Raw genomic sequence first — 23,834 nt, 5'->3', positions numbered from 1 at the left:
CTGTAGGTGGGTAGAAGCGCCCCGGGGTGTCTGATGATGCAAACCAGGCACATGCATGGTACTTGGTGCAAAACAGGTACTCAGTGGGTGGTGGGTCTTTTTTATTTTTTTTCAATTGAGGTGAAAGTCACAAAACATAAAATTAACCATTTTAAAGTGAACAGTTCAGTGGCATTTACTACATTCACAATGCTGTGCAACTCTATCTGGTTCTTGGGGTCAGGTCTCCAGGCCAGGAGCCACTACGAGATTCTCCAGGCCTGTCGAGGTCACAGTTGGTGGCCCTTTGCTGTAAGATCTGCTCAGTGTTGGGACCCGGCTGCCTTTCGTGTGCTCTAGTGTGAGAGGAGGTGGGTGAACAGTGAACACAGGAACAGAACATACTATAGGACGTTCAAAAACGTTCTTTAAAATCGAAGTGCTGGGGCTTCCCTGGTGGTGCAGTGGTTAAGAATCCGTCTGCCAATGCAGGGGACACGGGTTTGAGCCCTGGTCCGGGAAGATCCCACATGCCGTGGAGCAACTAAGCCTGTGTGCCACAACTATTGAGCCTGTGCTCCACAGCCCGCAAGCCACAACTCCTGAAACCCAGGCGCCTTGTTGCTCTGCAACAAGAGAAGCCACTGCAATGAGAAGCCCGTGCACTGCAACGAAGAGTAGCCCCCGCTCACCGCAACTAGAAAAAGCCCGCGCACAGCAACAAGGACCCAACGCAGCCAAAAAAAAAAATCAAAAAAAAAACCCCGAAGTGCTGTCCTTGTGTTCACATCACGCACTTTCCCTGCCCTCTCCATCTTCTAGATTCCATCCTCATGCAGACCTGACTTTAAAACAAGTTCCAACTGGACACAAGATGGCGTACTAGGAGGATGCAGAATCCGTGTCTCCTTCCAACCAGGGCACTTACCAGGCACTGGTGAGGGACCACAGACACTTAAGGGGACGGGAGGAACCCCCAGTGACCGGCTTGCGGGATCTTGGTTCCCAGGCCGGAGGTTGGGCCTGAGCTCCTGTGGTGGGAGCTCCGAGTCCAAACCACTGGACTAACAGAGAACCTCAGACCCCAGGGAATATCAATCGGAGTGAGGCCTCCCAGAGGTCCTCATCTCAGCACCAAGACCCGGCTCTATCTAACTGCCTGCAAACTCCAGTGCTGGACGTCTCAGGCCAAACAACCAGTAAGACAGGAATACAGCACCACCCATCAAAAACAAAAAAAAGAAATGACAAAAAAATTTTTACAGAGGAAGGAGCAAGGTAAAAACCTACAAGACCAAATAAATGAAGATGAAATATGCAACCTACCTGAAAAAGAATTCACAATAATGACAGTAATAAGATGATCCAAAATCTCGGAAACAGAAGGGAGAAAATACAAGGAACGTTTAACAAGGATCAAGGAGAACTAAAGAGCAAACAAACAGTGATGAACACCACAATTACTGAAATTAAAAATACTCTAGAAGGAATCAATGACAGGATAACTGACGCAGAAGAACGGATAAGTGAGCTGGAAGGTAAAATGGTGGAAATAACTACTGCAGAGCAGAATAAAGAAAAAAGAATGAAAAGAACTGAGGACAGTCTCAGAGGCCTCGGGGGCAAAACTAAACGCACCAGCATTCGAATTATAGGGGTTCCAGAAGAAGAAGAGAAAAAGAAAGGGCCTGAGAAAGTATTTGAAGAGATTATAGTGGAAAACTTCCCTAATATGGGAAAGGAAATTGTCAATCAAGTCCAGGAAGCGCCGAGAGTCCCATACAGGATAAATCCAAGGAGAAACACGCCAAGACACATATTAATCAAACTATCAAAAATTAAATACAAAGAAAAAAATATTAAAAGCATCAAGGGAAAAACAACAAATAACATACAAGGGAATCCCCATAAGGTTAACAGCTGATCTTTCAGCAGAAACTCTGCAAGCCAGAAGGGAGTGGCAGGACATACTTAAAGTGATGAAAGGGAAAACCTACAACCAAGATTACTCTACCCAGCAAGGATCTCATTCAGATTCAACGGAGAAATTAAAACCTTTACAGACAAGTGAAAGCTAAGAGAATTCAGCACCACCAAACCAGCTCTACAACAAATGCTAAAGGAACTTCTCTAGGCAGGAAACACAGAGAAGGAAAAGACCTATAAAGACAAACCCAAAACAATTAAGAAAATGGTAATAGGAACATACATATCGATAATTACCTCAAACGTAAATGGATTAAATGCTCCAACCAAAACACACAGACTGGCTGAATGGATACAAAACAAGACCCATATATATGCTGTCTACAAGAGACCCACTTCAGACCTAGGGACACATACAGACTGAAAGTGAGGGGATGGAAAAAGATATTCCATGCAAATGGAAATCAAAAGAAAGCTGGAGCAGCAATTCTCATATCAGACAAAATAGACTTTAAAATAAAGACTATCACAAGAGACAAAGAAGGACACTGCATAATGATCAAGGGATCAATCGAAGAAGAAGATATAACAATTGTAAATATTTATGCACCCAACATAGGAGCACCTCAATATATAAGGCAAATGCTAACAGCCATTAAAGGGGAAATCAACAGGAACACAATAATAGTAGGGGACTTTAACACCCCACTTTCACCAATGGACAGATCATCCAAAATGAAGATAAATAAGGAAACACAAGCTTTAAATGATACATTAAACAAGACGGACTTAACTGATATTTATAGGACTTTCCATGCAAAACAACAGAATACACTTTCTTCTCATGTGCTCATGGAACATTCTCCAGGATAGATCATATCTTGGGTCACAAATCAAGCCTTGGTAAATTTAAAAATTGAAATCGTATCAAGTACCTTTTCTGACCACAATGCTATGAGACTAGATATCAATTACAGGAAAAAAACTGTAAAAAATACAAACACTTGGAGGCTAAATAATATGCTACTAAATAATCCATAGATCGCTGAAGAAATCAAAGAGGAAATCAAAAAATACTTAGAAACAAATGGCAATGAAAACATGACGACCTAAAACCTATGGGATGCAGCAAAATCAGTTCTAAGAGGGACATTTATAGCACTACAATTCTACCTCAAGAAACAAGAAACAACTCAAATAAACAACCTCACCTCACACCTAGAGCAATTAGAGAAAGAAGAACAAAAAAACCCCAAAGTTAGCAGAAGGAAAGAAATCATAAAGATCAGAGCAGAAATAAATGAAAAAGAAATGAAGGAAACAATAGCAAAGATCAATAAAACTAAAAGCTGGTTCTTTGAGAAAATAAACAAAATTGATAAACCATTGGCCAGACTCATCAAGAAAAAAAAGGAAGACTCAAATCAATACAATTAGAAATGAAAAAGGAGAAGTAACAACTGACACTGAAGAAATACAAAGGATCACGAGAGATTACTACAAGCAACCATATGCCAATAAAATGGACAACCTGGAAGAAATGAACAAATTCTTAGAAAAGCACAACCTTCCGAGACTGAACCAGGAAGAAATAGAAAATATAAACAGACCAAGCACAAGCACTGAAATTGAAACTGTGATTAAAAATCTTCCAACAAACAAAAGCCCAGGACCAGATGGCTTCGCAGGGGAATTCTATCAAACATTTATTAAAGAGCTAACATTTGAGAAGAGCTTCCTTCTCAAACTCTTCCAAAATATAGCAGAGAAGGAACACTCCCAAACTCATTCTCCGAGGCCACCATCACCATGATACCAAAACCAGACAAAGATGCTACAAAGAAAGAAAACTGCAGGCCAATATCACTGATGAACATAGGTGCAAAAATCCTCAACAAAATACTAGCAAACAGAATCCAACAGCACATTAAACGGATCATACACCATGATCAAGTGGGGTTTATTCCAGGAATGCAAGGATTCTTCAATATACGCAAATCAATCAATGTGATACACCGCATTAACAAATTGAAGGAGAAAAACCATACGATAATCTCAATAGATGCAGAAAAAGCTTTTGACAAAAGTCAACACCCATTTATGATAAAAACTCTCCAGAAAGTAGGCATAGAGGGAACCTATCTCAACATAATAAAGGCTATATATGACAAACCCATAGCCAACATTGTTCTCAATGGTGAAAAACTGAAACTATTTCCTCTAAGATCAGGAACAAGACAAAGTTGCCCACTCTCACCACTATTATTCAACATAGTTTTGGAAGTTTTAGCCACAGCAGTCAGAAGAAAAAGAAATAAAAGGTATCCAAATTGGAAAAGAAGAAATAAAACTGTCACTGTTTGCAGATGACATGATACTAAACACAGAGAATCCTAAAGACGCTACCAGAAAGCTACTAGAGCTAATCAATGAATTTGGTAGACTAGCAGGATACAAAATTAATGCACAGAAATCTCTTGCATTCCTATACATACTAATGATGAAAAATCTGAAAGAGAAATTAAGGAAACACTCCCATTTACCATTGCAACAAAAAGAATAAACTACCTAGGAATAAACCTACCTAAGGAGACAAAGGACCTGTATGCAGAAAACTATCAGACACTGATGAAACAAACTAAAGATGATACAAACAGATGGAGAGATATACTATGGAAGAATCAACATTGTGAAAATGACTCTACTACCCAAAGCAATCTACAGATTCAATGCAATCCCTATCAAACTACCAATAGCATTTTTCACAGAACTAGAACAAAAAATTGCACAATTTGTATGGAAACACAAAAGACCCCGAATAGCCAAAACAATCTTGAGAAAGAAAAATGGAGCTGGAGAAATCAGGCTCCCGGACTTCAGACTATACTACAAAGCAGTAATCAGTAATCAAGACAGTATGGTACTGGCACAACAACAGAAATATAGATCAATGGAACAGGATAGAAAGCCCAGAGATAGACCCACGCACATATGGTCACCTTATCTTTGATAAAGGCGGCAAGAGTATACAATGGAGAAGAGACAGCCTCTTCAATAAGTGGTGCTGGGAAAACTGGACAGCTACAAGTAAAAGAATGAAATTAGAACACTTCCTAACACCATACACAAAAATGAACTCAAAATGGATTAAAGACCTAAATGGAAGGCCAGACACTATAAAAAGGAAAACATAGGCAGAACACTCTATGACATAAATCACAGCAAGGTCCTTTTAGACCCACCTCCTAGAGGAATGGAAATAAAAACAAAAATAAACAAATGGGACGTAATGAAACTTAAAAGCTTTTGCACAGCAAAGGAAACCATAAAAAACACGAAAAGACAACCCTCAGAATGGGAGAAAATATTTGCAAAGGAAGCAACTGACAAAGGATTAATCTCCAAAATATACAAGCAGCTCATGCAGCTCAATATCAAAAAAACAAACAACCCAACCCCAAAATGGGCAGAAGACCTAAATAGACATTTCTCCAAAGAAGATATACAGATTGCCAACAAACACATGAAGAGATGCTCAACATCACTAATCATTAGAGAAATGCAAATAAAAACTACAATGAGGTATCACCTCACACCAGTGAGAATAGCCATCATCAAAATCTACCAACAATAAATGCTGGAGAGGGTGTGGAGAAAAGGGAACACTTTTGCACTGTTGGTGGGAATGTAAATTGATAGAGCCACTATGGAGAACAGTATGGAGGTTCCTTAAAAAACTAAAAATAGAACTACCATATGAACCAGCAATCCCACTACTGGGCATATACCCTGAGAAAATCATAATTCAAAAACAGTCACGTACCACAGTGTTCACTGCAGCACTGTTTACAATAGCCAGGACATGGAAGCAACCTAAGTGTCCATCGACAGATGAATGGATAAAGAAGATGTGGCACATACATACAATGGAATATTACTCAGCCATATAAAGAAAGGTAATTGAATTACTTGTAGTGAGGTGGATGGACCTAGAGTCTGCCATACAGAGTGAAGTAAGTCAGAAAGAGAAAAACAAATACCGTATGCTAACACATATATATGGAATCTAAAAAAAAAAAAATTGGTTCTGATGAACCTAGGGGCAGGACAGGAATAAAGACACAGACGTAGAGAATGGACTTGAGGACACGGAGAGGGGGAAAGGGTAAGCTGGGATGAAGTGAGAGAGTGGCATGGACACATATACACTACCAAATGTAAAATAAATGGCTAGTGGGAAGCAGCCGCATAACACAGCGAGATCAGCTCGGTGCTTTGTGACCACCTAGAAGGGTAGGATAGGGAGGGCGGGAGGGAGACGCAAGAGGGAGGGGATATGGGGATATACGTATGCGTATAGCTGATTCACTTTGTTATACAGCAGAAACTAACACAACACTGTAAAGCAAGTATACTCCAATAAAGATGTTAAAAAAAAAAAAGAAAAAGACCAAGTTCCAGCAGAGTGTGCAGAGACAATTCCATACTCTGCTTGTCTCAGGCAAGATTCCGCCCCGCACGTTACTCCTGCGGGTCTGTCAGGACCACACACGAGTTTTTAACCATCGGTTGGATCAGCGTTTAGGGCAGTAGCCAAGTTCCCCCATCATGGCTGTGTCTTCAGTTTCAGAACCTGGCTCCAGGCTCAGAGCCCTCACACCTGCGGCCTGAGTGCACCCGCGGGCATAGCTCTGTGGGCATCTCCCAGGAGCCCCAATGGACCGGGCACACGGAGCTCTTATTCCACGCGATGGTGCAAGGGAGGCTCTCTCACCACCCTGCTCTCGGGTGAGACCCCTCACGCGTCCGTCGCACACCTACTGACGTGGCAGGCCTGCTCTAGGCACTGGGGATGCAGTGTGGACAGATGGACACGGTCCCTGCCCTGCGGTGCCCAGAGAAGCCGCACTCCGAGCCAGGCCCGTCAGGATAGACGGGGCAGACTCCGTGTGACTGGGCAGGGCCCTCTTCCAGCTGGGCAGGCAGCCCCATCCTGTGGGCAGAGCCTGGGCTGGGCTGGCACAGTCAGCTCCCTACAACGGTGGCTTCCATGATCCTGGTTTTGAAACTGGCCTGACTTCAGTTCCACCCTGGGTCCCCCTTGGGTCCTGCGGGCTGGATGGATGCCAGGGTGGCCCAGGACACATGCCAGGCAGCTGAGGCATCCAGGTATGGACCCAGCAGCTGGGTGGGTTGCTTTGCTCCTGGGTTAGGGCTGAGAGAGGGGATGAGAAAGGTTGCCCTTTAAATGGGTGAAAGATGGACTCGCTCATCCCACAACTATGTCCTGGACGTGGCTTCTTTGGGCCACACTCCCACCCCGGGAGTCACACACATACTGAACCACATAAGAAGAACCAAAGAGAGCTGGACAAGTGCCTCCTGAGCGGGGGGCTGGGCCCTGCTTTGGAGGGTCTGGGGGACGATGGCTGGTCAACCACGCAGAACTGCTCCTCCTTCGGAAGCCACGTCTCAGTGACTTCCTGGCCTGGGGGATTCGCCAACCTGACTCCCGACCGCCTCTAAGGGGCCCCTGAGTCCTGCCAGTTCCAGCCCCTGAGGCTCTCTCCATCCCGGCCTGGCCTTCCCTTCCCGCCTTGCCCTGGGCCACTGCCCCAGCTGGGCCACCGCCCCGCCCTCGTCAGCCACGCCTCGGCTCCTCCTGCCTCCCTGCCCCCATGCGTCCTCCATGCTGACCCAGAGTGAACCTTCCGGAGCTTGAAAGTGACTGTGTCCCTCCCATGCCCCTTCAAAGGCTCCCTTGCCCCCAGCTGGGCCCTTCCACAACGGGAATATTTTAACTTCCCAAGTTAGATGCTAGGTAACACCAAGCATTTGTTAGCTGTTAGCTGTTTATGTAAAGGTGATTCAACCCTCACACCTATAAGGCTACACTATTGCCCTTGTCTAATGAGGAACCTGAGGCCTGGAGAGGTCACACATGGTGGAAAGGGAGGATGGCTGTGGATGCCACTGCCCCCGCCTCCCATCAGGAGTCAGGGAGCTCTGCTTTTCCAGAAGGATCCGCCTGGACCCCTCAGGCCATCTGCCCCCTCCTCCACTAGCAGCCCTCTCAGTGGTCCCACCATTGATCCCCTATGACCTCTCCCAGTGACCGCTGAAAACGATGGGCGCCTCCCTTCTCCTGTGGGAGAGAAGGGCGGGGTTTCAGAAGGGATTATGATCATTTTGGAACGGCAAGCGGGCAGCTAAGGGGGCAGCTGGGACATTTATGAGTAAGAGGCAAGCCATCCCAAGGAACCAAGGTGGATGCATCAGGACCCCTGGAGCGCGAGTCTGATGCTAACCTGAGTACAGGTGCCGAGTTCTTTAGTCCTGAGTGCCAGTCGTGGGCAGAGCCATTAAGAGGATGGAGTTTTTTGGAGGCAGTCGGGGGAAAGGGGGGAGCTTCAGTCAGTCTAAATAGGTGTGGGGGGGTGGAGAGGAAGAGGAGGAAGGGCAGAAGAGAGACAAGAGCCATCTGATCAATTCCAGAAGAGAGGTGTACCCAGACCCCTCCCCTCAGATCTGGGAGAAGTCTAAGACTTCCTTAATAAACATGTCCAAGGGGCAGGCATGCTCCGTTAAGGGCAGAAATTTAAACCCACAGGAATCTGGGGATATGTGTTCTATTTTTGGTTTTAACCACAAAAGTAACTCAGCTGGCTATTTTAAGAAGGGGGGATAAAAACACTGACAATGGTTACCAGTTCTAAAAGACAGCCCGCTGACTTGTCCAGCTCTGGGCTGTTGGCAGTAACCTTCGGAGGCCCTGCCCTTGTCCCCAGCTCCTGAGGAAGCTGGGCCCTGCAAACCACCTGCTGCTGTCGGGGGCTGGGAGGCGGTGGATGGGGTCCCCGGGCATCCTTCTGTCTGCTCTGTCCTCTCCACGTGGGGCTGGTGCCCGCACAGCTGGGCTGGGCGGTGGCACAGCTTTGGAGTGGGATGAGCCTGGCCCCACCTCTGAACTCGGACGCCACGCGCAAGGATCCGAGCCTCGGAGTCTCGGTTTCCTCATCTGTGAAACCAGGAGAAGACTGACTGCCTCCCTCACAGGTGTTGGGACTCTTCAGCCAGACAATGTACGTATGGTGTCGGCTAAAGGGCAGCGACGGGTCACTGCTAAGTCCCATGACTGTGACTTGGACCGAGAGCAGCAAAGAGTGGCCACCAGACACTCTCCAGCCCCGGGGCCCTGGTGTCAGCCTGCGCATCCTCGGGGGCACCCTGGGTATCTGGCGAGCCTGCCCTCTCGGCCACTGGGGAAGCCCTGCTTTGCAGGAAGCCATTTCTGCGGCAATCAGGGGACCCGTGGTCAGCACTGTGGATGTGAGTCACACTGACCACCTCCTGCCAGGTCAGCCCGAGGGCAACAGCCTAGAGCCTTCTCCCCACCACCCTGCATGTTCACTCACCGGGGTTCCAGCTGAGGGTTCCAGTTGCTCAACGCCCCCATCATCACGGCCACGGCCCTGGCTCAGGCACTGTCTCCCACCCAGACCTGGACCGTCACCTCCACACTCTCCTCTTCCAACATAAATCCAACCAGTGCTTTTCTCTGTCTAAATGTCATCCATGACCCCCCACTGCCTGAGGGTCAAAAACCGGACCTTTTCAGGGGCTGAGAGGGACAGCTGGGGCTGAGCTCAGCCCCGACCCACTGTGTTGTTCTCCCTCCCTTTGCGGACCTTGTTCTTTCAGGCGTTGGGGCTTCTGCCTGGGATGCCCGGCTCCCCTTCAGGCCGGCACTGGTTCACAGGTGATGACGAGACCACCCCCCACCGGCCCACCACACTGACTCGCTGGGCTGTCACCACACACCAAACACGGGGCTCTGCACTTCACAGCAGCTCCGCCGGCCCTCACCACAGCCCCTAAGGCAGAGGATGGGTACGCTGAGGGGCACAGAGAGGCCAGTGGCTTGCCCATGGTCACACAGCTTGTACGTTGCAGAGCAGAGGTTTGAACCCAAAGAGGTCTGGTTCCCAAATCCGTACCCTTAACCACTAGATTATGTGCCTCTCGAACATACTCAGCATGTGTCACGTAGGCCCTGGGAGACGTCAGAGAGCAAAACCAACCAGGTCCTGCCCTTGGGAAGTCTACAGTCTGGTGGGCGACCACAAGTGACATTACAGACGGCAAAAATGCCCCGACGGAAAAGAGCAGGCACTGAGACAGTAGAGGGGCTGAGATTCAGACGAGCCGATGGGGACGGCTTTTAAGGCCCTACCCCAGTGTCAGCCCCGCAGTGTCACCTCCAACTGGGCAAACCGTGCCAGGCCTCATCCCTCACTGCGGCAGTAACACTGTGGACAACAGCGACCAAATGACCGGCCTTCGCTGCATGTCAGCCTGCGCAGGACGCGGCGTGGACCTCTTGTTACTGCCCTACAGCCGCCACCACGTGTGGGCACAGCTGATGCCCACACCTGGCAGTGGAGTACAGGGATGCAGAGACGGGCCCGGGGGCCTCTGGACCCGTGTGCTCTCCCTCTGCTCTGCCCCCGCCTGCCTCGGCTGGACCCTGAGCTCCGGGGACATCTCTGTCTCACCGGGGCCTACCCTCTGGTGGGAAGGAGGGTAGAGGTTCGGCCAACGTCTGTGGAAGGAGCGGCCAAGCCTCCAGGCCCCCTTGCCGCCCCAGTTCAGTGCTGAGCACCCGTCCCCACCCCATCCCGGGGAACATTCCTCATGTTTCACTGACCCTAAGGTCCCTTGTCCACTCTTCTTTTTTTTTGGCCACGCCACATGGCTTGCGTGATCTTAGTTGCCTGACCAGGGATCGAACCTGGGCCCCGGCAGTGAAAGTGCGGAGTCCTAACCACTGGACCGCCAGGGAATTCCCCCCTTGTCCACTCTTGAGCCCCTCTGATATTGGGATGTTTCTTACAAACGATGACCCGTCAGAGCTCAGTTGGTAGATTTTTCTTTCTAGATTCAATGAAATATGGTTTGTAAATAGTAAGGAACTGTCTTAAAGGTCAAGGCCGATAGCAGCCCTAGTCCCACCTTAACTATGACCGGGTCTAGGGCAGGGCTCACCCACCCGGGGGATAGGGATAGAATGGGAATTAGCTGACTGTGATCAAGAAAGCAGTGACACGGTGCGTCAGCTCTACCCAGAGCTCCCATGGGGGCCCTCTTTCGAGATCCTTCTCCCATGACTGGCACCCCTGCAAAGGTGCCCACAGCCGTTTTGTTTTTAGTCCACATTCATGGAATGTCATCTTTCCAGTGTAACGGCCACCTATTAACGTCACTCAAAGGAACCATGGTGAACCTCTGAGGAGATTTCCTTCTAGTCTTTACTGTTCTCAGGCTTTAAAAAACACATCTGCATAATTTGTTTTTAAAGTGTGTAATGGTATTGTGATTATGGCTTGTTTGTTGGTTCCTACATGGGAATCCTATTCCATGCCCTTAAGAGACACGCTGAAATATTTATGAACGAAATGATATGCTGTTTGGAATCTGCTGTAAGTAGTACCCACCCTTTTGCTCGACTCCACTCCCCCCACCCACCAGCTGCCTCCATCCCTTGCCCAGTGCCCCTTTATCCCATCTGCCCCCCAGCTGCCTCCTAGATGCCCTCTTCCCGCCCGTCTATTCTCCGTCCTACGACACGCTCGGAGCAGCTACTGTGCCAGGTGCTAGAGAGGCCTGTGCCCTGTGCCAGGTGCTAGAGAGGCAAAGAGGGAGAAGAGAACCCCTGCCCTTAGGGAGGCCCTACAGCGGTCAGTGAGAACAGCTGGACAGGCGTGTTCAGTGCAAAATGACAGGTGATGTGACTGAGGTCAGTCTGGGGCGCTGTGGGAGCCGGGAGCAGGGGGTCAGCACCTCAGGGGAACCGGGAAGGCTGCGGTGAGGAGGTGCCGACTGAACTGAGCACAGAGCACAAGCTGCCAGGCTGGGGAAGGTGAGGAGGGACATTCCTGGTAGAGGAAGAGCACGTGCTGAATGAATGAATCCGTGATGAAACCTCAGGGATGACGGGAAGAAGAGCAGAGACGAGGGGCCTGAGGGTCAGTCTGAAGGACCTGAGGGAGGGAGAAAAGGCCGTGCTGAGACGGGGAAAGATCCAGGAGCCCAAGGCAGGCTGAGGGTCAGGAGGGAGCAAGGCAGCCGGAGGAGAAAGGCAATGATGCCAATGGCTTGGCAGACCAGTCTTCAAAGCCAGACAGAGGGAATCAGGCACAGACACCCCCTAGCCTGCCCCCCAGCCACTCCTTCCTCTTCCCCACCCAAAGCAGCAACCCCTCTCCCCTTTGCCAGAGCCCGGTCCAGGAGTGGGTGAGCTACCCAGTCCGGATCCCTGGGGAGTACAGGGTGTCGGCGGGGCCTTGTCAGGGAAGGGAGAGCCTTGTCCACCCCCCCATCCCCCGGTCTCCTCTCTTCTGGGAGCCAGCATGGGAGAACGGCGCCTGGAGCTCGGGCCGAGGTGACACGCTCAGGACACAAAGCCAACATATTCAGGACAGAGAAAGAAAAAGCCTGGGCGTTGCAATACATCGTGGATCTGTGAGACCAATCCTGGAACTGCCGACCTTCCGACTTCTTGCCAAGTAAGCCCAGCGCGTGGGGCCAGCTCGCCTGTCTCTCGGTCACTTGCAGCCGAGGTACCCCGAAGCCTGGTGGCGCCTGCGGCGTGCAGACCGGCCTTCTCCCCGCTTCCTCCTCCCATCGCCTGGGCCTTCTGCCCGCTGGTCCCTGCGGGGCCTGCCCTGACCCCCAGAGGGCCTTCCCCTCCATGCTGGGCCAACGGCACTCTGCGCACACCACAACCACAAGCTCTGCTTAGTGTTACAATAACCCTATAGCGTTTACTTCTTTGTTTCTACGTCTCTCTCATTAGGCTGTGAGCTCAAGGGTGGAGGTTACAGCTTGTGAGTCCTTGAATTCTCTACACCACACAGGATGACCGGGCCTGTGAAAAACGTGCAGGATGTGTTTGATGAATGACTGAATGAAGGATGAGGCCGTATTCACCACGACCATAAGCCCTTAGAGCACTTTAATTTAAATGAAGTACTCCCACCCTTTGGCCTCATTGATCCCTTAGTAGCGGTTGTGCAGAAATCCTAATCTTTCTTCAGCTCAGCAGTCCTGCGAATGTTTTTAAAAAAGCACCGTGTGCCTCCTTCATCTGACCTCCACGTTACCATCCTCAGTTCCTGTGACCACTCCATTCTGGAAGTGACTGCTAGAGCCTTCACCGTTCCCACTGATCCCCCTGGGACACCGCCCAGCTGTGCTGTCCTCCTGGAAACAGTGTGGGAACCCACTCACCTGCCCACGTGGGATATGGTATTTGTGTTAATTCACCCTGTGACTACATTGGATGTTTATCGACTCTACTGCATGGAACTGACTCCTGCAGAGCTTGTTGCTGTGAGAGACACTCTCCACTGGCCCACACTGTTTAGCTTTTCTAGCCTCCCTTGCAGCCAGAAGAGGCCCTGTGTTCTGGCCACTGAGGTGTGGGTGGAATTTTCTTCCCAGTGGCTCCTGGGGAAGTTTTTCCTCTCCTGATAACAGAGGCAGCACCAGAGGGTGCCTTCACCTGTGCTCTCTGTTACGTGGGGGCTAGCAAGAGGAGGAAACCAATATGCTGAAGGTTGGGGTGGTGGGTGGAGAAATACAGAAAGAACCATTAGGAACAAACTCATCCTAGATGGACCCTGAACCCAGACATTTTCACTCTAAAGGAAACCCGCCAGGTCCCTTTCAATTCTAAGGGGAAGCAATGAGGCGGGAAAGTTAGGAGAGTGGGATCTGGACACAGACAAATCCCAGTGCAAGTCCTGACTGGAGCACTCACTAGCTGTGTGTCCCTGCGTGAATTCCTTAACCTCTCTGTACCCTCATTCCTCCCCTGCAAAATAGGGATAACTAAAGCACTCACCTTCTGGCGTTATGTGAGGAGGAAATGAGAGAATGCACTTCATGTGCTTTGCATCCCACCTAGCACAACAGCTAACACCAAAACAAACGTTACCAACTACAAAAATATCAACCTAAAAATCACTGTGTGAAAATTTCAAGCATTCCCATAAAATAGATTTTTAAATCACATACATGCAGGAGCCATTCATTTTTCCCCAGCCAGCACTGTCCTGAAGCCTATTTTCCAAACGAATAGCTCTTTCCAGACCTAGCATGGAAAGTTCCATCAGTCTCCTAAGCTGCTGAGCCATCCTTCCTCAAAGCCCTGGCTGCCTCTCCCCTGCCATTTTGTAACCACAGGCCACAGGAGGAACTCTAAAATACTTTACAGAGGCATAACTTTGGCAACCCACAATTTTAAAGTTGATATAACTAACTATAGTACCTAACTGAAGAAAATTTCAGTTAGATGAAGGATGGCTTTTAAAAAACTATCTAGGTAAGAAGGAGCAAGGCCATGAAAGTAGAGAGGCGTGAAGGGGCTGGCCAAGGTGTATATGACATTCTTTTTTTGTTCCCCCAACTCACGAATGTAAAAGATGTTACTGACAAATGTATGTATGTAGGTATGTACGTACCTATCGAGAGATTTAAGGAATTGCTCGTGCTATTATGGAGGCTTGGGAAGTTCAAAATCTGCCGGGTAGACCAGCAGGCTGAAGACCCAGAGGACAGATGCAGCTTAAGTCCAAAGGTCGTCTGCTGGCAGAATTCCCTCTTGTTGGGAGGCCAGTCTTTCTTCTATTCAACAGATTGGATGAGACACACACACACTACGGACAGTCATCTGCTTTTCTCAAAGTCTGACTTAAATGTTCATTTCATCTAAAAAATACCTTCATATAAACATCTAGATTAACGTTTGGCTAAATATCTGGGTACCATGGCCTGGCCAAGTTGATACATGAAGTTAACCACCCCAAGGGTTTATCCTGCATCAATACAAACAAGTTCCACTGGAACAGGGGACACCTCTGTCCGTCCTTCAGTTCTCCTGGTCTCAGCCTGTGTGGCCTCGCTGGCTCCTCCCCCCCCCCCCCCCCCCCCGCTCCCTCCTTCCTTTCTCTACCTCCCCTGCAGGAGCAAAGCCCAGGTGCTCCCCATGGGTCTTGCACAGCTGCTTGGCTCTCTGTGGCACTTTTTGGTGCTTTCTCAGTTGTCAAGCTTCCCACCTCCGTGGGGGTGGAGGTTCTGTCACTTGCCTGCGGGATGCGGCTGGGAAGGGGAGGAGCTGGCACTTGAACCCACATCTTCTGATGCAGGGTCTAAGCTCTGACCCTATTCAGACTGCTTACGTCCCCGTGGTCAAAACGTGCCACCTGGGAACATGCTAGGTGCGCTCATGGGCAAACGTAAAGACATTTTTAGAGTTACCTATTTACTTGAATGTCGAGTAGAAGGGAAAAAACACAAACTAGCTTATCAAAGTCATGATTTCAGGATATAATTACACAGGATAAGGTCAAATTTAAAAAGTGAGTGAACAAAAGGAAAACACTCTGAAAATAAAACTAAAGGTGGTACATGAAGGGCAGACACATATCATAAAGGTGGTACACGAAGGGCAGAAGTCTGGAGAGTGCTAGCCTAGACCGAGGCCTCCTTGGTAAGAAGGTAAAGAGTTAACTTGTCCTGAATCCTCCTGCTTCTCACGGGGTGATGGTCCCAAGCTAATTAGAAGACACTGAGGGTTTTTGTTTTTTTCTGAAACCAGAAGGACGGAACTCCAGGACTTTACTCTTATTTCTTTGAGCTCAGGGAGGGAACAAAACCTATTCACCAGTTCCATCTGTAGGGTCAGGCAAAGGCTTTAATTCCCAAGTGAGAACTGGCTCCACCCCGCAGCCTGAAACCTGACCTGCCTGTGGCTGTGGCTGCCACCCAGCCTGCGACTGCTCATTCCCAGTGACACCAAGACCAGACAGAGGCTGTGCTGGAGCCAGGGCCCTGGGTGGGCACCTGGGCTCTGCCTCGAACTTAGACTACATCCCAGCAATGATGATAATACCGGGTAAAAAATCACAACAGCTAACAATTATGGACAATTACAGTCTGGCGGGCACCGGGCCAAATGCTTCACAACGTGACAATACTACAATTTCCCAACACAGCAATGCAGCAATCCCAACTGATACGTGCTATTATTAGCCTTATTTTTTAGACAGGGAATTGGAGAACAGAGAGGTTAAGTAACTTGCTCCAGGTAACAAAGCAGGGGAAGGATAAACCAGGACTCAGACCACCTGGCCTGACTCAGGAGCACATCCTGGATGCCTTACTGTGTACCATGCGGCTAGCTGACACAAAGCCCTTTCTAGACATTAGTCCCTGTTATCCTTAAGACAGAAATTCTGGGTTCTAACCTGGTGCCAGCACTTATGGATCAAGGAGTTGGAGCTTCAAGATGCAAGCGCTCCCCACGGCACAGAGTGGGAAGCGGTAGAGATTCTGACTCAGGGGGTCCAGGGCTGGAGCATCCTCAAACATCTCTGACAGGGGTGCTCTGGGACCCCAGTTTGAAGAACAAAGAACTTAACCATTCTGCCTCTGGCTAAGAGGTCAGCAAACTATAAACCCACGTGCCAAATGCAGTCTGCTTTTGCATGGCCCACAAGCTAAGGATGGTCTTTACATTTTTAAATGGTTGAAAAAAATCCAAAGAAGAACAAATTTCATGACCCGTGAAAATTATATGAAACTCACATTTCAGCGTCCATAAATAAAGTTTGATTGGAAACCAGTCACGCCCTTTCATTGACTTATTGTCTGTCTGCCGTCGTGCTCTGAGGGCAGAGTTGAGCCATTTGCGGCAGAGGCCATATGGACCATAAAATCCAAAATATTTACTATCTGGCCCTTTAAAGTCTGCAAATCCTGGTCTAGTCTACCCTGCCAGCCATGCAGCATCCTCCTTACAGCCTCCCTCCCCTCCAACCTCTGCCTTCATACCTCCAGGGTTAGGGAGCTCACCACCAAACAAGGCAGCCAGGCCCACTGTGAAAGGCGCTGGCACTGAGCTCCTCTGGCAACCGGCCACTCTGCCCTCTAAGCCTGTGCAGTTGGTTCTATCGCCCCTCTGCAATGCCCAGCCGTGTGCTTCTTTCCTCCAGCATCAATCCTTCCTGTCCTCATCGTCCCCTCAGTTGTTCAATTCTCTGGGAAACAGAGGGAGGACGGTGGCACCTCTGTGTGACCCGTAAGGGGGGCAGGGGAGAAGGAGTGTGACATAGTCAGCAGTGGAACTGCAGCTGGGCCCAGGCCTCCGCCGCCCCGCCTGGTGTCCCCTTGACAACCTTGCTCGAGTGTCCAGTTTGGTTTCCACTCGTCACTCCCAAAACGGCAGCCCCGAGGGCCCAAGGTGTTCTCTTCCTGCTAGTGCCTATGGTCTCTTACCTATGATGCCTTCCGGTGGCCGCCCTGGCTTGGCCTTTGTGGAACTAAGCGTGGCTCTCCCCGACCTTTCACCTCTCCCGTCCAGCCCAGGACTCAGTCTTAGGCTCTGGGCTCTCCGCCTGGTCCATCTTGTTCTCCCGCACCCGCTGCCTGGGGCTGGTCCCCAGGCACTGCGCATGTTTATAGTCTCTGCTGCTTGCGGCTTGCTCTCCTGAGTCACCTGCATCTCTAGTTCAAAGGGCCAGGGGTGAGCCGACAGTCTGAAGTGGAATATGGGGTTCTTGGGTTGCCTTCTGACGTCTCTCTATAAGACACAGCCAGTAAGGGCTGTCCTCAGAGAATACCTGGGAAGGGTTTTTAAATCCTTGGAAGAAGAGGGCTGTGTCAACACCAGCTAGTACTCAGCTATCTGGGATCCTTTCAGCCCCAGGCTGCTGCCCACGGGAAATGGGAAGCTCTCCTGATAGATAAGGGTGTGCGGACAAAAAACGTCACCCGCCATTTCTGTAAACAAAGGCAGCTGTGGCCATCAAGCCTCTGGCCACTGCAGCACCCTCCCCTCACCAAAGGTGCACCTGAGTGGAATTCAGGATGGAGAAAAACAGGATATTGGCACTAGATACTGAAGATGCATGTCAAAGGACTGATTTCAATAAGCCCAGCCTCTTGCATCTTCCCACACAGAGGAAAGCACTAAAATCATTAACTTGAGATGTCTGTTTTTTGTGATTAGCAGTAATCTTTTTATGTTTGACTACTTTCTTTTCCCCCCAGCAAAAACTCCTGTATGTCCTGGCTCCTCCCTCACCTCTTTGGAGCAGTCCCTCAGAGCTAGCTGAGAGGCTGCCTCGCAGGCTGTAATCCTCAGTAAGGTCTCCAGATGAAACATAATTCTCAACTTTTAGGTTGTGCATATTTTTCTTTAGTGGACAGGTGAGTGACGTGGAAATGTGCACAGGTCCAGGGGTGCATTGCAATCAGAAAAGCTAGTCTGTGGGTCAAACGATAACTGTATGTTGGAGGGCTGGGATGCCACATATTCCAAACAGGTGTTGATCAGCCAGAGGCAGTGTGGTGAGGGGACGAGAGAGGACCTCAGCTTTGCAGCCAGAGACTCTATTGAGCTGTGAGACCTTGGGAAGTGACACCTGCCTTCAGACTTACCTTTAGTGACATGGGAAAAAATAGCAAAACCCTGCAGGGTTGAAACTGAGTCTCCCTAAAACCGACGTCCTCTGCCGAATTCCTGATTAAGCTCTCCATCCAAAACTATTCCCTTTCTCGTCCTGACGAATATCAAAGAAAAGGGGGCTTTGAAACTGAGCGGGACCCTGTGGGGTCCTTCCGGGCACAAAAGCTTTTCCGTGTCCCCCTTCCCTCCCTTCCTTATTTCTTGTTTGTGGGAAAAAGGCTTCAGCCTCCTAAATCTCCCCGAGTGCCAAAGTGCAGATTCAAACAGTTACTAATTAGGGAAGGGAGGGAAGGCAGAAACAAAGGAAAGGCAGTCAAGAAACACTGGTGCAGCGATAAAGCAGAGTCCCAGCTCCTCCTCGAGGGATTTACTTAACAATCTGATACAAATCTCTGAGTTCTTCTGCTGGACCTAGGGGTCCCACCCAGGGGGAGGATGGTGACTTCAGGTCTGCCCAAGCAGACCCCAGAGTGGAGGGAACCAGAAGGTTGATGCCTGAGATTCCTGGAGCACCACCGTGTCACCTCCCCACCAACCAATCAGAGGAAAGTTACGGACCCTGCACTCCCCCCAACCCCGCAACCAATTTTGCCTTTAAAAACTCCTCCCTGAAAACCATCAGGGAGTTTGGGTCTTTTGAGCACAAGCAGCCCATTCTCCTTGCTTAGCCCTTGCAATAAACCTTTCACTGCTCCAAACTGTTTGGTTTGTTTAGCCTCACTGTGCATTGGGCACACGAACTTGGGTTCGACAACAGGGTCGTGATACCAGCGTGGCACCTGGCATTTGCTCACAAACTGTTACTTTCCTTTTCTCCTTTCTTTCCTCCTACTATGCGCCAGGCACCATGCTAGGAGCCAAGGGTCTGGATCAGTAAGGTACAGCACCTGCCCTCAGGAAGCCCAGGCTAGCCGGGGAGACACATGCACAACTACTATCAGAATGGGACAGTGCTTTATTAGTGTGATGACGGTGAAAATAATAAAAATGACAATGGTGTTTCCCCAGCACTGACAATGTGCCAGGCCCTCTCCACGGAGCAGCTCACTTCACTCTCACAACCATCCTGAGAGGTGGATGCTGGTATAACCCCCATTCCACCCAGGAAGGAGCAGAGGCTCAGAGCCCAAAGGCAGACAGTGAGGGAGCCTGCAGAGCTAGGGTGATGGGAGGGCACAAAAGCAATGGCTGGATCTGAAGGGGTCAGAGAAAGCCTCAGGGAGGAGGTGACGATGCCCGGGGCTTTGAAGGATGCACCGGGAGCAGGCAGAGGGAGCAGCAAGCACAAAGGGGTGTAGGTGGGTGGCTGGGGACTTTGTGAGTTGAGAGACACTCACCCCTGATTAACACCGTCAGGACCCACTGTGCTCAGGGCTGCCAACTGGACAGGACTCTACTCTCAACAGAGAGATGGAGTTGGCAGGCTTGAGAAGAGATTATTTCACCCCTGCAGTTTACAGAAATGCAAGCAGCTAATACTAGGTCATTAGTAATAGTAATCACAGCCAATCAGGGCTGTTGCCATCTCTTTATCAAAAAAAGAAAAGAAAAAAGAAAAGAAAAGAAAAAAGGAATACTGAGGGCATTAACTCAAATGGCAGACATTCTGCATTTAATCCTACTTTTAGAGCTTCTTCAGCTTCGGTTCAGATATCAGGGGCTCAGGGCAGTTCATCTCAGCTTTCCTGTCACTTCACTGGGGTCCTTGGGTGAGTCCTAGTCTCCACCTCCCCTCTCTGGGCCTCAGTCTCCTGTATACAATGAAGGGGATGGGCTAGAACAGAGGGTTTTAATGTGTGGTTTCCAATCCAGTGGCCATCTCAGATCTACAGGGTCACGAACTCTGGGGATGGGGTCCAGCCTTCGATGCTTTAACAAGTCTTCCAGGGGATTCTGATGAGAGCCCTGGGTCACAAGAGCCCCAGGGTAAAGACTGTTCCTGCAGTAATACTTGCTCTGTGCTCTAAGGTATTAAGGGTTAGTAACTCTTTGGACTGAGTTATCTCTTGCCCAAGACAGGCAACCTTTCAGAGTAAGAAAAGAAACTCTTTTCTTTGACCATCTAAAGCCCAGAGTCCAGACGAGTTTTTCTAGAGAGGCTCAGGCACATGTGGCTGACTGTGAAAGCCAGAATTTTTTTGGGCGGGGAGGGGTAGGAAGTCTCAAACTTGGCATGGGATGAAAGCAGTGGTATCTGCAGCTAGAGAAATAAAGATGAGAGACAAGCTGCCTTCTCTTTTCAGCTCCAAAACAATGACTCACGTGTGTGTGTGTGTGTGTGTGTGTGTGTGTGTGTGTGTGTGTGTGTGTGTGTGTGTGTGTGTGTGTGTGTGTGTGTGTGTGTGTAGTAGGTGGGGCAGGGAGGTGGCCCTGAGAGGTACAGCTTCCCTTCTCTCATCCAGGAGCTTCCTGGTGTGTAAATTCTCTACTGACAGCCTCCTCTTGAAGACATTTCATTACAAAACCTCAGAAGAGCCGCAAATGGCCACGAGGGCGATTTCAACAGAGCTGGGTCAACAGACTTAAGCGAGGTTTGGCTTCCAAGATAGTAAGAATGGAAAGAATATCTTGTCTAAAAGATCCAATTTTCCCAGTTTGAACTTAAGGCTAAAAACCGTCAAAAAGTTGGAGAGAGTTTCACAGTACTGCCCTGGGCTTCTTCATGCAAGGAGGCACACCCAGACTGCCCTGGGGAAGTGTTAGCGGTTTGGGCCACGGCCTGTGGGTCCTCTCTGCGTTGGTGGGCAGAAATGAGTGCCTATGAGACCAACTGTCCAGCCATTTTCAGGAATTCGAGACCCTCACTTGGCAGTGTCTCAGTAACAATAATAAATATTACCACTTTCTTTTATATAGCATCGGCCACGTGCCAGGCGCTAAGTCCTTTACATTTATTAACGAGTTTAACCTACACAACAACCTCACGGAGGTCGGGATCATTATTATCCCCTAATCACAGGTGAGGAATCCTCCCTACAGAGGCAACGTCACAGAACTAATAAGTCTCCCGTCAATAGGGGGCGAGAGATGCAGGAGATCTGGGCTCTGAGTGAGCCTGTGTCTCTGCCACAGGGCTTGGCCATCCCCTCTACTGAGAAATGAGGGAGACCGAATCAGGTGGTTTCTAAGATCACTCCCAGCTCAGAGTCTGCGACTCCATGCGGTCCATCTGATGCCGGTTGGTGAGGGCGGCCAAGGCCGGCACGTCCTGAAGCTTTGGCCTGGCTTCCTCATGGAACGGGTTCCTCAGCGTCTAGCCCCGGCCCGGGGGAGGCAGGGCTCCCTGTCCCCCTCCCAGCAAGACGCCAACCCAGCCGCCAAGCCCTTGTCTCCTGGTCCTGGAGAATGGACTTCCAGCCCTTCTCAGGTATCCGTGTCCGCAGCGCCGAGTGAGCCAGGAATGAGACGGCAAGGGCCCAGGCGGCGCGACCTGCGCCGGGGAGGCGACGAGAGAAACATTCGAGGGGCCCATGGACTGCAAAACCACGCAGTCCCTTTAACCCCCCAAACTTTCTCCCTTGATTAGCGACCCTAGCAGCCGCACATTGGCTGAGTCGCGGCCGCCAGGACCCGCCTTCTCTCTTTATCTATTGGTTGCTGTCGGTATCCATCACAAGCCGAGGCTTCTTAGTGGACCTCGGCTTTTGTCAATCAAAGCAGGCGGGCGGCTGGGCGGGGCCAGGTCAGGCAGAGACACTCCAGCCTCGTTCCTCTCCCTGCCTCCCTCAGGTGTGTAACTGGGGACCTGGAGGCGCGCCGGGGGGCCGGTGCCGGGCGCGGAACCCTGCGCTGGGGCTGGGCCGGGCCCCGGGGACTTACCGATGCGCTGTCCCACCGGAGAGCTGAACGGGTTCCCCAGGAGGAAGTCCATCGCCACGGCTGCCGCTGCCGCTGCCACTGCCACTGCCACCAAGCCGGGGAATCAGCTGACAGCAACCGCGAGCGCCGGACCCGTCACGTGACGCGCCGGACGGTCCTCGAGGAGGCGCGGCTGGGGCGGGGCAGAGGGAGTCTGGAGCCGGCCGCAGGCCCCGCCCCTGACATGGAGGGTCGGCGCCTCGAGGCGGAGGACGATGACCTCACTGCGGTTTACTCGGCGTCGGTGGACGTCACGCACGACGTCGGGCGGCTGCGGGCCTGGGGCGCTTGGGTCTAAGCCACATCCTTCACGTCTTTTTAAGGATTAGGGGCGTTGTCTTTGATCTCTACACACCCAGAAAACCCAGTCTCAGACCAGGGAAATGACTTGGGTAAGGTTACCCAGCAAGCTGAGACTCCAGCTCTCGCTCTTAGTTTTAGCCTCTAGGACCTCACTATGACTACACACCCACTGCTGGGTTTGACAGCCTCTCTGGCCTGTTGTCTCCCTGCCCAGAGAAGACTCTTCCTATTTGAGATCGAGGTCTCCCGGCTGCAAAATGTATCCTCTTTGCAGCCCAGATTCCGTTACCTCAAAATAGGAGGGAAGGGCCAAGGGTTTTGCGACACCTTGACACTGAGAGCCAACTCAGTGAATTGCAGCTAGGGACGGGCTAGAGCCCAGGGTGGCAGAAAGCACACAGATGTCACGAGTGGGTCCTGGGACCCATCTTAGCCATTCATTTACTGTGTGATTCAAACAGTGGGCTTCCATTTTCTCTGGATTCTGGAATTAGGTCAAGGACCTTTCTTTTCTTAGGTCACTGGCTCCTTTGAGAAAGTGTAGAAAGCAGCGGAGCCTTTCTGAAGAAAAAAGGCAGAGATACAATTTGACCTCAGGGAGTTTCTGGGGTCCCTCAGGTGCAGCAGTGGACCCCAAGCTAAGAATTAAGAATCTCAAAGGCTCTTCGCAGCTTTGTAATTCTAATATCTTCAACCTTCTCGTGTGCTGTGTTTCAGCTATGTCATCTACTCATTAGATACCAATATTAGATCTATTGGTTATTTTTTTTTGCTTCTAATGACATGCACTCCAAAAGATACAATAACCACTGCTTTGGTAGTTTGGGTTACTGCAGGATGCTTCAGTATTTTTTGGGCATATCTGTGAATTTTAAATTTGAAAGGCTAGTAAATTGCAGAAATTTAGGACGATAGAAAACCTGAATTAGAACTTAATCACTTCCGTTAATCTGAGCAGTCATAGGGGCTGACATCTTTACCGTACAACATAAAAGCTTTATGGACATTATGTACTTCTGTGCTTTGAAGTGTTTTAATAATGCTCATGAGACCTGTTAATACATGCCCATACCCCCAGTAGTCTAGATGCTCTTTGAGGGCTGGGATGCTATGTCCATTTCTCTCACTGTTGTGCAGCACAGTGACTAACGCATGAAAATCTAAATCAATCTACCTTTCTGTAATGGTATTTGGACTATAAGGGGAGATGTACACTTAAGATGATCTTCATGTCAGG

General features: G+C 49.8%; 1 protein-coding gene across 2 annotated transcripts in view; it reads right to left on the bottom strand.

Moving 5' to 3' along the window:
- TOM1 (target of myb1 membrane trafficking protein) overlaps positions 1-22,613 on the bottom strand; it is a 46,304-nt gene extending 23,691 nt beyond the window's left edge. The window contains exon 1 of one of the 2 annotated variants that reach the window (XM_033417322.2): positions 22,256-22,613. In XM_033417322.2, coding sequence (XP_033273213.1) covers positions 22,256-22,307 — 52 coding nt within the window. In that variant the 5' untranslated portion in view covers positions 22,308-22,613. The remainder of the gene's footprint in view (positions 1-22,255) is intronic. The other variant, XM_004286200.2, reaches the window with a different exon arrangement.
- Positions 22,614-23,834: the final 1,221 nt, after the last annotated feature.

This window comes from Orcinus orca, chromosome 11, assembly GCF_937001465.1.
Source record: "Orcinus orca chromosome 11, mOrcOrc1.1, whole genome shotgun sequence".
Lineage (NCBI taxonomy): Eukaryota > Metazoa > Chordata > Mammalia > Artiodactyla > Delphinidae > Orcinus > Orcinus orca.
Note: the sequence above shows the minus strand (reverse complement) of the source record. Positions and strands in the feature narration are given on the sequence as shown.